The following is a 14,281-nucleotide window of genomic DNA, read 5'->3' as shown; positions in this document are numbered from 1 at the left end:
TATCATCACTTTCTAATTTTCAGTGTGATCTACCTCTATTTTATTCTTCCTAACCTTGAAAAATAATTTTGTGTTTTTTTAATTTAGATTTAAAGTTATTTTTTTACAATTAATATATTTAATTCAAAAAAAGTATTCATTATTTATTTTTTCAATTACTAACTTTCATTTTTCGACATTTTGATAATTACTTTGGGAATATGTTGGATTTTTAATTCCTTCATTTATTTTTTATTTTGACTTCTAGTTTAAAAAATGCTTAGATTTATTTTATTTCCCTAATTTTTAATTTTGTAAATGTATATATATATATATATATATATATATATATATTCTTTGAGATTTAAATTTCATGAGGGCAAGGAAAAAACTCAAAACCTAAGCATAAGGAAAATGAAGAAACCTTGAGAAGGAACCGCACATGAGGTAACCCCCCTTCCAAAACTACCAGGCTGCAGTGGATGTTGCAATACAGAGGCATTGTCAACATGGTTATTCGCAAGCTATATATTCTATGTTTTTAGCCTGGATTTCAACAGTTCCACTGGGGTTGCAGACGGAATCTCAGAGGGCATAGCATTCCACAGCAGGAGAATGCTCTCAAACCTGCGGATCTCTTCTTGGCTCTTGGGATCACTCGCAGACCAGCATTTTCCGAGCGACGGCTCCGGGCAGGAGCATAGGGGGGGAATTAAAACAGAAAGATATGAGGGGGTAAGTCCATGCATGATTTTGTATAATACCAACAGAGCCTTAAAATTACATCTTAAGCTAAGAGGGGGCTAATGCAGGTTAGCTAAAATCGGGGTAATATGATCAAACTTTCTTGTCTTAGTTAAAAGCCTCGCTGCAGCATTTTGTACCAGCTGAAGGCTCTTGATTTTGGACTTTGGGAGACCGGAGAGTAGTAAATTAAAGTAATCGAGACGAGAGGTAGCAAATGCACGAATTATAGTCTCCGCATCCGACTCAGACAGCATAGGGCGTATTTTACCAACGTTGCGAAGACGGAAGAAATCTGATCAAGTAATATTTTTAACGTGTAATTGGAAGGATATATTAGGGTCAAATGCGACAACTACATTTTTCTTTGTTTTTTCAATTCCTATTTTTTTTTTTCATTTAAAAAACATTTTTGGAAATTCAAAATTTGTAATTTGTTTAATATTATTTTTAAAATTTTGAACTTTAATTTAAAAACAAATTAGTTCTACTATATTTGTATTATATTTTTAGATTTCTTTTAAAATTGAATAAATATATTTAGTGTTTTTTGTCTAGATGTTAAGTTTCAAAGCTATTTTTTACATATTTTACATATAAACGCAAAAATATTTCTTATGTTTTCTAACTTTCTTATCTTTGTTATTTATTTTTATTTTCTAAAAGTATTCCTACTTATTCTTTATTCCTATTTTTGTAGTTTTTTTTCTTTATATTTTCAACAATTATTTCATTTTTAAACTTTCAAGTAAATGTAATATTTTTGGTTTTAATTTCCTTTTAACTTATTTTTTAGATCTATAATACATTTATTATTTCGATATTAGATTGAAAAAATTAAAATGTTTTTGAAAATATAAAACATTTCCCCAAAAAAAACTAGAAATCCAATGACTTTATATATCAGACTTTTATATTTTCTTAAATTTATATTTCTTTTTATATCAATCTCAATATGCATTTATTTTTGTTTAGTTTGTATTTTTTATTTCATTTTCTCAAGGGTGGTCAAGTTCATTTATACCAACCCTTCAAAATAAAACCTGCAGACAACTCTGCCATGATTTCTGACATTAGCAACTCTGTTGCCCCTCCCTCTTTTCGACGTCAACTCCTAATTGAGCCTTTAAAAAGCGCCGGCGCTCCTCTCAGCCCTCTACAAGAATCCCACCCGCCCTCCGAGCAAGTCACCAAGCATCGCCTCCTCCTCTCCGGCTGCAGCATGCACTGTGCTCCCCCGCTGCTCCTCAGCCTCCTGCTGCTACGCGGATGCTTCGCTGCGAACGCCGCAAAGGCCAAAACTTGGAGGCAGGTGCCAAACCACGCCACCGAGTTGCTACCCGACTACAATTATGGACCCCAGAACGACACCGTCAATAATAAGAACAACAATAACAGAGCCAAAACTGGCGGAAGGACCAGCAACTCCGTCTCGTACAGTAAGTGGCTTTTTTTTCACCTGACTGTTAAATGCTTAACTTTTGATGTTGAGTTTTCAAGGTTTGAAAAGTGCTGGAATTTTGGGCTAGGTGCTTGTAAATGCTTGAAACTGTTTCTCTTGATAGACCACGCGTTAAATCATTGGTTGTCAAACAGTGGGGAGGCCCCCCCTAGCATTGGGAACGTTTCTTTTTTTTAACTGTCCTAGAATAATGTGCATTCGAACCTCCACTACATTAGGGGGCAGTGGCGCTCTCAATGATAGAGTGTGCGCTCCGTGGTAAAGCATCCCCGCTTTGCTCGTACATAGATGACATAAAGAGTTGAAGTGTAGACACGAAGTGTTACAAACGCTCCAGTGACCCATTGAACAAATATTTAACAGGGATGAGAAGACAGTCAGAGAGAGACAGGGATAAAGAGGAAAGTGCAAGTCTCCCAAAAGCTAAGACAAGGAAGGTAAAGGAAACATATGAAGCAACCATCTTCACTGCGACTTCTGTGTTAGACAAGAAAATACCGGTGTGCTTGCTATGTTTAAACCTGTTGGCAGTGGACAGCATGATTCCTAATAAATAAAGCTGTCAAATAACGACATTACACCAAAATTACACCAATAAGACGCTTATGTTTTTTTCTCTGTGGCATGACAACATTTTTTCTTCTTCCGAGGTAATTGAGAAGCACTGCATTACATAAAGAAAAAAAAATGAAGTATGCTTAAAAATGGCACCAAAACGCTTGCTCTGGTGGCTTCGTTTTGCCATTATTTTTCTTCTTTCCTGGTTATTAACGGCAGCTTGTGTTAGTTTGTATGGCGTTGTTTGAAACATGCTTGAATTTAGGCCATGAAAAAGATGTATGAACCCTGTAAATAGCGTTGCAAAATCTCCCCACACCTTCATAGGATTAAGGTATTATAGAATGTTTTCTTACATCCTTAGTGCACGTTTAGAAATCAACAAATAATGACATATTTCTGCAACAGAACTTCTGATTTTTTTTTCCTAAAACAGTCAAAATTAAATAACTTTATGCTCCGGCAGGAAATTCTAATAATGATAAAAAAAAATAAATCAAAAATTTAAAAAAGCATACAAAATACATTTAACACATTTATAAATCTACAAACAGTTTTTTAAATGGTACAGACATTTTGAAAAACGAAATCTAAAAAAAACACAAAAACAAAAAAATATTCAGAAAATAAAATACTTTTTATAAATGTAATTAGAAAACTAGATATGGATGATTGATATTTAAAAAATTTAAGGTTTTAAAACAAAATAATTTTTGAAAAATGTAAAAAGAAACTATAAGAAATTGAAATAAAATATAACAAGAAAAAAATTGAAAGAATAGAAATTTGAAAAAATCTAAACTACATATAAAAATATGCATGCATATATATATATATATATATATATATATATATATATATATAATCAGAGGTAAGATCGGGCCTAAAAAAATCCTGCCCGACCCGGCTCCCGGGTGTATAAGCCCGAACCTGATTAACTTGATTTGAGGGACCGACCCTAAAGTAAACCAGAAGCTTTACTCCAGTGTCATGCGTACTTTGGCGCTGAAGTACAGCTTAGGGTATACTTGGGGACGAGTCCTTCAAATCAAGTGTGCCGCGCCTAAATGAACTCTTCAGCGCCGAAGTGTGCATATGGGCAAAGTGCAGCAAAATGACACTGACAAAATTGGAACCGGTAAGAAAATCTGATTCTGCAGATTAAAAACTTCAAATCGTGAAATATTTGGCTGAAAAGTAGAAAGACACTTTGTTAAGCTTGCAAGCTATCGGCGAGAAGCGGAAATGACGTCTGACGTAAGCCACGTAGATGTGGTAAGAGGAAGTCGTGCATCTTTTACCAAAGCACCGAAGAGGAAAATGTCTTAGAGATTTAGTGATTTAGAGTTCAACTGATGGTTTGGTGAGCATGTTCTTTATTAAAGTTATCTGAATAATATAACCTCGGCACTGAATTGTGTTACTCAAGTTGAATTACTGTTACTTTGGAAAAATATGACTCAAGTAGAAATCACTTAATATTAATCAATTGAGTAAAAATAAGTGCATGCTGTACGTATAATCCATAAAGGAAAAAAAATGGCGAGATAGAAGCCCGAATGACATTTTAAGCCTTAACCCGGGACAAATTTTTGGCCGGGTTTGGGCCTGGGCCCAAGATCTTACCTCTAATATATACACTGAATATAAATATGTATATGTTATATGTGTTTGAGTGTCAAGAACATGGAATTGATTTGGTTGGCCCTTATTTGGATATTTCACTTCAGAATTGTCCTTTTGTTTAGCATTGTAACACTCGGAGAAGCCATTTCAATAATCAAATTAATCTAATTTTAATAATAGTAATTTAAAGCGTATATTTGAATAAAATAATAAGTTATAAAATGTATCAAAAATACATTTTTAATTTTAGCTTTTTATTCCATTTGGCAGAAAGCCAAAATTGTCCTATCTTTTTAGTTTTGAATGATCAGAAAATAAATGTTTCATTTTTGGACAATTGGCATTCGAAGGACAGGAAAGTGTTTGAAATCAATGTAGTCCCTTTTAATTATTTAAAACTTATTTTTCTTTTTCTCCCTCTTTTTTTTTTAAATATTACCGATTGACTTAATTTGGATGTCAGCAGATTTTCTTGACAATTTAGTCACCGCAAATTCCCCCAAAAATGATGTTTATAACCGTGTTTGGCAGTTTAAGACTTTCATCTATCTTTTTTTTAAATACACTCGATAATTTTCCTGAACAAAATAAAAGACATATTTCTGTGCGGTTGCTAAAATGTTTGTTTTGTTTTAAATTCCCGTTTATCATTATTTTCTATACGTAGCCCTCATAGGAAAATAAGTTTGTTCTGAATTCTCCAAAAAGGACCATTCAGAGGGCCCTCGACTCTAATTTGATCATCACTTCATCACCCGTCTCACTTGACACAATTGGTCAAGCTCCCCTGAGGGCCGCAAGCCTCTGATTGCAAAACCACCTCGGCGCTAATAGGAAACATCCCGACCCCTCGCGATTGTGAATGTCCCTGGAAGGACCCCTTTTGGAAATGGCTTTTTTTATGCAACGCTGCCTTTGAGGACCCAGGAAAGAGAATTGTTGAGTGATTGAGGAAAAAAAAAAAAAAAAAAAAAAAAAAATATATATATATATATATATATATATATATATATATATATATATATATATACAAATGATCTATTTATCCATCCATCCATCCATCCATTATCTGCACCGCTTATCCTCAGTAGGGTCGCGGGAGTGCTGGAGCCCATCCCAGCTATCTTCGGGAAGTGGGCAGGGGACACCCAGAACTGGTTGCCAGCCAGTCGCAGGGCACACAGAGACAGACAACTCACTCGCTCATTCACACCTAGGGACAATTCGGACCGGCCAATTAACCTGACATGCATGTTTTTGGAATGTGGGAGGAAACCGGAGTGCCCTGAGGAAACCCACGAAGGCACGGGGAGAACATGCAAACTCCACACAGGAGGTTCGATCTCATGACCTCAGAACTGTGCCGCACACGCGCTAACCACTGCCACGTGATCAATTTAACAATCTGTAAATGAATTTCCTCATTTGAGGCATGGAAGAAATCACAGTTGACGAAATAATTTTATGGTGCCAATAAAACTGAGTACTATTCATTTTGGTATTCAATATTTTATGTTCATATTGTTTTGTTTTCAATCTAGATATTTGACATTTTTTTCTAATCATGTATTATTATTGCAATGTTGTTCTATAAGAATATACAGTATTACTTTTATTCATTTTTTAACATTAATATTGTTATTGATATTATTTTTAATATCATATCTAGATATTCAAAAGAGTAATTCACATTTTTAGAATCTTGTTTTTAACATGATTTAGTTCAATTAAATAATATTTGTTTTTGAGTCACAATCTTTCCAATATTTCCATTATTATAGATATTGTATTTAAATATTTGATGTTTTTATAATGTTTCATGAACACTATGTTTCTTTTCACAAATTGTATGTTTTTCACGATTTCTATTATTTTAATAATGTTAATATTGTTATTTTTGATCATTGTTGTTAATACTATTTAGATATTGAAACTGTCACAGTTGACATGGCGTCCAACTGGCCCCCGCTGTGTGGTGCAAGCTTCTGTCACGGTTGCCATGGCGCCCAATTGGCCCCGCCCGTGGGCGCCAGCTGAAGCTCGTTGACAGATTGGCCCACTGTCAGTATTTAAACGTTGTCCTGACAGTCGCCTTTTGTCGGTCCGTCTGCAAATCTCCGTTTTTCCTGTGTTTTTGCTCTTGTTTTTCTCCCGCCACGATCTGTTGGATTTCGACTTTTTCCGTTCCTGACACCGCCGTCGCTCGCCACGGATGTCCCCCTTCGGCGGCTGAGCAACCTACTCCCCGCGACCAACGATCTTTTTTCCCCAATAAAACTATGAGTAACGTTACGCGAGTGGGTCCTTTTTCCTGTTCTGGTTCTTACAGAAACAATTTATTTTATGTTTCCTTCAATCGTGTTTTATAAACACATTGTTCTTGTTCAAAATAAATAACAAAATATAAAAAATGTATTTTTTCAGTATCAGTAATGTCGTGAAAATACTGACCTCCATTTTCTTGGTAATTTTTGCATAATCGGAAAAGAAAACATGAAAAAATGCGATAAGAGTTTTTTTAATCATGTTGTATGAATATTTCAAAATGACACAACAAAGTTAAAATGAGCAAAACTTGATATAAATGGCCTTGAGAGGGATGGGGGCCAACAGGCTGTACTTACCCAAGACACTCCACCGAAAATGGTGCCCCTACAACCCTAAAAGGGTAACAGATCCAACAACCCACCCACCCACTGTACAAGAAACAACTACTGGCTGTGCTTGTAAAATTTGTCCAGTAGGGGCAGTGTGGTGTCGTGCACGCATGATGTATAATAAAAGAAGTTGGACTCCATTGACTTAATCGTTATTATTTTTTTCATGCATTGCATTGTAAATATTCTATAAACGAGAAAAAAACACGAAAAAACGGAGATGAGTGTTTTTCACATGACAGCAACAACATATTAGTGTAAATAGTGTATAATCATTTCAACCGAGGCCACGCCCCGAAGTCATCGTGCGAGCCGCCATCGTGTGTTTTTGCGGCCGCAGAGGAAAACCCATCAGGGTTCAGGTTCCCTCCGGGAGAATAAAACGGAACACGTTTCTCCCAAATCTCTTTTTGAAAGGGGAAAGTCGATCCCTCACGCGTTGTTTGTTGCTCCCTTTGAAAGAGCCAAGCAACCAAAAGAGAAACAAAACCGTTGTCTTTCTTAAAAAGGACTGCGGACTGGAAATAAATGACTTCTTTGAACTTGAGAAGCTCATTCATCAGAGAGTAGAGAGTATCCCGTTAAAGTGGTGCAGGCATCTGGTTCTGATGTCTCCTTGGAACCCTGAGGAACACGCAGGATAATCTGGAGAAATCTTGTATCAACACCTCAGGATCCCGCCTGACAAGCGGGATGAAGTGGTTGGGGCATCTGGTTTGGATGCCTCTTAGACACCGGCAGTAGACTCTGGAGAACACCCAGGACACGCTGGAAAGATTTTGTTTTCGGACTGGTCTGAGAAAGCCTCGAGATCTTGCTGGTTAAGTCTGATGAAGTGGCTGGGGACAGAAAATCTTTTTTTCCCATGTAAGACTGCTGCCTCCTTGAGCTGATCCCGGATAAGTAGATGTTAATAGAGCGGAGGCCGGGGATATGATGTGAATTTGTTCTGAGATAGGGCAAGGAGAGAAACATATGCTAATAAGATATTGTGTTCCAAACCCTTGGTACCCCAGATGAAAACATTAAAAATAATGAATATTAAGGACTACTTAACTGCTTTTTACATATATTTAATTAAATTACATGATACATAAATATACATGTAAAAGGGAATTCTGTTTTATTCGGGGGTGAATTGACTTGAGCCGGTACAGAGGAGTTTACAGGTGGATGCAGAGGGCAAGATAGAGACAGAGACGACGTCATAAAAATGAAACAGATTTATAACCTTACACATGTGAGGGTTTTCATGCCCTTAGTATATTTCCTTGCTTTAATCGCCTACTTCGCGACTGTCGATTAGTTGCATGGACTTTACAAGAGTAGCGGTTTGTGGGCTCTTATTGTATTACTTCATCAACCCAAACTTTGTTTCCATAGTTATCATGTTTTTGCTTCTCTATTTAGCATCACTGCAAGCTTAGGGAGACTTAGCAAATATAGACATTAAAGAAAAAATACAGTATAGTTCCGCTGAATCAAAGTCTTTAAGGACCACATGTGATTCCGATCTGAGTAAAGAAAGAGAAATGCATTGTGGGAGTTAGTCAGTAACCGTTGTTTTCTGCCAGTGCCTGTCTTGTAACCCATTTTAAACGAGCAATTCCCGCCCCTTTGTTCCGCAGGCGCCTCAGAACTGAGCTGCAGGGAACTGCGCTCCACCCGCTACATCACCGACGGGTCCTGTCGGAGCTCCAAGCCGGTCAAGGAACTGGTCTGCTCGGGCCAGTGCCTACCGTCGCACCTCATGCCAAACTCTATCGGCCGCGGGAAATGGTGGAGGACCGGCGGCGGCGCCTCGGACTACCGCTGCGTCCCTGCGCACTCGCGGACCCGCCGGATACGCTTACACTGCCCCAACAGCAACACCCGGACTTACAAGATCCGTGGGGTCACTTCCTGCAAGTGCAAGCGTTTCCGGCCCCACCACAACCTGTCCCAGGCCAAAGAGGTCCAGAGGTTGCCTAGAAACAAAAAACACGACCGGAACAAGAAGAACTCCCACCTGACGGACAACTCGTACTAGGACCCTCCCAGAGAACATGCGACCCATCCCTCAGTTGAAGAGGACATGTTTTTTTTCACAACCTCCGCTGACTTCAAGAGTTTTCAGATTTATTTCTGCATGGAAACCCTTTGGGGATACGTCGCAGAGGTTCTTCGCCCTGAGCCGGCTCCAAAAGAAACCTGACAGATCTCTCAGTGGGAGAGAGGACATGTTATTTCAAAAGCTGGGCTGACTTCAACAGTTTTCAGTCTTATTTCTGCATGACGTGGGCTGAAATAAAAAGTTTACAGTTTTTATTATGGTCCAAGTGGATCTTCTCCCTGAGAAGCCTCCAAAAGAAACCGGTCAGATCTCTTAGTAGGAGATGACAACTTATTTTTCAGGCCGGGCTGAATCTTGAATCTTAAAGGGTTTTCAATTTTCTTTCTGCATGAAAAACCTTCAAGGATACCTTGAGCCTACTCCAAACGAAACCTGGCCCATTTCGGGGATACATCACAGAAGGTCCTCGCCCTGAGCCGCTTTGGAAAAATACCCTACTGATCTTTAGTTCATGAGGACACAATTTGTTCACAATCTGGGGCAGATTTCAACAGTTTTCAGTTGTTTTTCTGTATGAAAAACCTCTGAGGATACATTGAAGAGTATCCTCGTTCTGACCCTCTTCCAGATGAAACCTGACTGATCTCTCAGTGGGAGAATACGCATTTTCACAACCTGGGCTGATTTCAAGAGTTTTCCTTCATCATGAGAAACCTTCGGGGAACATTGCATAGGGTCCTCCCCTTGAGCCGCATTGAAAAAAATACCTGACTGATCCCTTAGTTGGAGAGGACACATTGTTTTTTCACAACCCCTGGTTTTGAGTTTTGGTTTTGCATAAAGAACCGCAGCGGATACGTCGCAGAGGGTCCTCGCCCTGATATAAAGACACCTCAAGCGTGGCAAACATCCTTCCAGCGCCGCCGAACCATCCAGAACATCTGTACAAACACGAGGTGCACCAAAGGGGCCGTAATCCATCCGCCCCTGCCTAGACGGGATCCTGGCCGCTTGAGTAGGGGCAGGGCGGGGGGCAGTTCTGGAACCCCTCAGTAGGCCCGTGGCGCTCTCTGCTAATGACTCCAAAGTTCTTCGGAAAATCAGAGAGGCCACAAACGGACCTGATAGAAGTCGGACCACTTTTGTAAATACCCCGGCCGGCATAAGTACACTAAGGGACAGAACACGCCCGCCCCCTCCAAAATACCCCTCCTCCATTCCCTCCTATGCCCCCACCGTTTCGAAAGAACCCCAAGAGATGTGTCAGAAGTTGAAAAACGAAAGACTGGGAAAAAATTCATTCATCATACTCAACTTTCTAGGTCGGAATGGAAATCAGGTGTGAACAGGGGAGGGGGGTAGTTGGTGGATTAGAGTGGGGGGTAAATTCCCACAAAAGAATGAACTGCATATTTATTTTTTATTTCCACATTTAAATTATTTATGCTTTTTTTTGGTAGTAGGTAATAATCGCCATTATTGTCATACAGTACACGAATAAAGACGACGAAGATGTATTTAAAAAGTGGCCTACTTGTTTTTTTTTAAACGAGAAAACTGATCGAGTATCTGTGTTGTTTAAAATTTAATTATGTTAAAAATAAAAACAAAATTCTTGGGCGTTTAAAATAAATCATATTTTTTTGTAGTTTCAACAACTAAAAACACTTTTCATACTTCAAAAGAAATTGTTAACCACATACAATTACAGTGGAACCTCGGTTCTCGACCATAATCCGTTCCAGAACCCTGTTCGAAAACCGATTTGTTCGATCACCGAAATAATTCTTCCCATTAAAAATAATGTAAATCGTTTTAATCCGTTCCAACACCCTGAATGTTTACCTTGAATGTTTAAGGTAAACATAAAGCTAACCCAGGCTAATCGTACGTTCGTGTTATCGTAATCTTCCGTACGAAAGATTACGCTAACATGAACGTGTAAAAATAAAAAAAATCAGGTCGTTTACAAGTCATTTAGCACCCGGGTCTCCACAACAAGTGGTGAGCGGTTCTTTGGAAAGGGGGCTCCGTTCCAACACCCTAAATGTTGGGCTCCGTTCCATCACCCTGAATGTTTACCTTGAATGTTTAACGTAAACATAAAGCTAACCCAGGCTAATCGTAAGTTCGCGTTATCGTAATCTTCCGTACGAAAAATTACGCTAACATGAACGTGTAAAAATAAAAAAAAAGGATAAAGAAAAGAATTATGAATAGGATTTCTTACCTTTGTGGTGGTCAGCAGAAGGCGCGGGTGGACGGTGGGGAGAGGGATGGAGGAGGAAGGAAAATTATTGTTTGGAAGGATGTTCTTTTCTCTTAAAATACCGATCTAATGACACTTACTTCTGCCTTCTTTTTAGCACTTTTGTAAAGTGACTCATGACTAGATTTCACAGCCTCCTTATTCTTTAGTATCGTACTGATCGTAGATTTAGCCATGCTGTATTCCCTAGCAAGATCAGACACTCGCACACCTCCTTCATATTTTGCTATTATTTCTTTCTTAAATGCAATAGTTGTACGCACTACTTTTCTTTTTCACTTGTAGCAACTTTGCTGCTTGCACTGACTTTCTTCTGAGGCATAATTAGGGGCTAAAACACTTCGTACACCTACATTAAAAGCGAAGCACGTACGCACGCGATAACAGTTGGTCAGGAAAAGAGCGATCTATACCCGTACGCCGCTCAGCATCGCACCCTAGCGTACGCACTCACGCATTACCGGCGTTCGAACTCCGATTTTTTGACCGAACAGCGAAGCAAGAATTTCTCGAAATTTTTGGTCGGACTCCGATTTGTTCGAACTGAGAGGCGTTCGAAAACCGAAGTTCCACTGTATTGTATTTATTTATTTCCTTTATTCATTTATGTCTTAGTAGTTAGAAATTGAAACATCTACTTTAAAAGCAAAACAAGTGCCAAACATTTTTATTGAGGGTTTTTTCAGCCACTAGGTGTCATTGGTGTGTTATGTTGTATATTTTTCACAGCATTTTTCTGAAAACATCGTGAGTTACATCGCAGGTAATGAAAATATCATCAGAGCTGTTTAACACTAAGCTAACAAGCCTGTAAAAGATGAGGCACAATTTAGCATTTCGACGATGTTTGCCTTCCGTCACCTAAGCTATATGGAATTGTAATTTTTAGATAAATTAAAAAAAAAGCAAAATGGTTTTGCTGAAAATTTGCTTAATCCCTACAGTCTTAGCGGAGCTGCTCAATGCTAAGCTAACAAGCCTGTCAAAAAAAGCCACAACATAAATACTAGCGGAACTCGGCTAGGGTTAGCAATTTAACGACATTAGCTTTAGCTTCATGCGTCCAAGTTATAACGGAATTGTAATTTTTGGATAGATTAAAAAAGAGCAAAATGGTTTTGCTGAAATATTTCTAAATCCCTCCAGTCTTAGCAGAGCTGCTGAATGCTAAGCTAACAGGCCTGTCGAAGAAAGAAGCAGCATAAATACTAGCAGAACTAAGCTAGGGTTAGCATTTTAATGACGTTAGCTTTAGCCTCATCTGATCAAGTTAGAACGGAATTGTAATTTTTATATAAATTAAAAAAGAGCAAAATGGTTTAGCGGAAATTTTGCTAATTCCATGCAGACTTAGCAGAACTGCTGAATGCTAAGCTAACTGGTCTGTCGAAGGATGAAGCGGCATAAATACTGGGAGAACTAAGCTAGGGTGAGCATTGTAATGACGTTAGCTTTAGCTTCAGCCGACCAAGTTAGAACGGAATTGTAAATGTTTTTAAAAGTTTAGTCAGTTAATGAAGACATCTGGCAAAACCAATTAGCTGATTTGTAAACCCATACAGTCTTGGAGCTTCTATACGCTTAGCTAACAAGGCTGTCAAAAGATAAAGGATGATTTTGAAATTTTTTGGCAGCAATAATACCAGCTGGCGGAAGTAGGCTAGGCTAAGCGTTGTAAAGACGCCCCTGACCAAATTAGAATGCAATTTTGATTTTGAAACGTTAAATCTATCTAAAAAATAGCGAATTAGTCTAACTGAAATAATGCGAATCCGTACGCTGAAGTTTGAAGCAGGTTTGATGCAGATGATGGAGTATGGTAAAGGCATTAACTTCAGCTTCTGAATTAACATTGGAATGGAATTGAAATTATACTCAATTTTAGCGGAGCAGCTTAATGCTAAGCTAATTTTTAAATGTAGAGTCAGTTATAATAATGACCGCCCCAGAAATAGAAGGTCCGTAGTTTAACATGTTTAATTCGTCTTCTAGTAAGGACCTGCTGGAAAAGCCTTAACATGGGATGTTCCTCTCGCAATATAACTCCAGGACGTCTTAATAGAATAGAATAAGCACCACAATTCTCAGTGGAAACCGCCAATTTGTCTCCGGATCGCATTTCCCCACATGATCCCAAACGGGTGGTCATAATGTCATTATGTCACCCCAATTTATCCTGCGGAGAACAACCGTACCCATGCGTTTTCTCTCGCACCACCAGATTAGAGAGACCGTCTTTACCCGAGAAACCTTAACCCTCATGGCGTTGACGCTGACAAAGCATCTGTCCCGCGTTAGCAAATACTTCACGAACTCCCCGTGACCCTTCCCCCGATCCCTCCAACCATGCATCAAGTCCACCGTTCTCGTTCCGAGTGTCATCGCCCGGAACTCCAGGTGCGGGCCTCCCACGGGCGGGAGAAACCGAACCTTGTCGGTCTTGGGAAAATATTTATAGAACTGACACAGTGACCACGATAAATGCTCGCGGGCTTCCTTTGTCTCGATGTGGGAACGTAAGCGAGAGGCGCGGGAAGAATGCGTCCGGTCTCGGCGCTGCCGGCGGGCCTTCAATCACGACTTCTTTGTAGGGCCTTCTCCGTGGAACTCTGGATTAAACGCTCCCAGGACTGGGTGCTTGGAATCTGGGTGCGCGTTTCACATACCTGTCAACCTGTACGTTTTTGCCGTACAAAGTACAGTGGAACCTCGGTTCTCGACCATAATCCGTTCCAGAACCCTGTTCGAAAACCGATTTGTTCAATCACCGAAATCGTTTATTCCCATTAAAAGTAATGTAAAATTGTTTTAATCCGTTCCAACACCCTAAATGTTTACCACGAACGTAAACATGAAGCTAACCCAGGCTAATCGTACGTTTGCGTTAGCGTAATCTTCCGTACGAAAGATTACGCTAACATGAACGTGTAAAA

At 39.1% G+C, this 14,281-nt stretch overlaps 1 protein-coding gene and 1 long non-coding RNA gene across 2 annotated transcripts in view; both read left to right on the top strand.

The window, feature by feature from the left end:
• The window catches only part of LOC148347266 (uncharacterized), a 346,298-nt gene that overhangs the window by 77,283 nt on the left and 254,734 nt on the right, over positions 1-14,281 (top strand). The gene's annotated exons all lie outside the window — the stretch shown is intronic.
• sost (sclerostin) lies at positions 1,896-10,576 on the top strand. The gene is made up of 2 exons (XM_088323437.1): positions 1,896-2,162; positions 8,655-10,576. Exons 1-2 carry the CDS (start codon positions 1,946-1,948, stop codon positions 9,053-9,055), a joined length of 618 nt encoding a protein of 205 aa, XP_088179563.1. The 5' UTR covers positions 1,896-1,945; the 3' UTR covers positions 9,056-10,576.

This window comes from Urocampus carinirostris, chromosome 19 (genome assembly GCF_059441175.1).
Source record: "Urocampus carinirostris isolate Australia breed hairy pipefish chromosome 19, RoL_Ucar_1.0, whole genome shotgun sequence".
In the NCBI taxonomy this organism is placed as follows: Eukaryota; Metazoa; Chordata; class Actinopteri; order Syngnathiformes; family Syngnathidae; genus Urocampus; species Urocampus carinirostris.
Note: the sequence above shows the minus strand (reverse complement) of the source record. Positions and strands in the feature narration are given on the sequence as shown.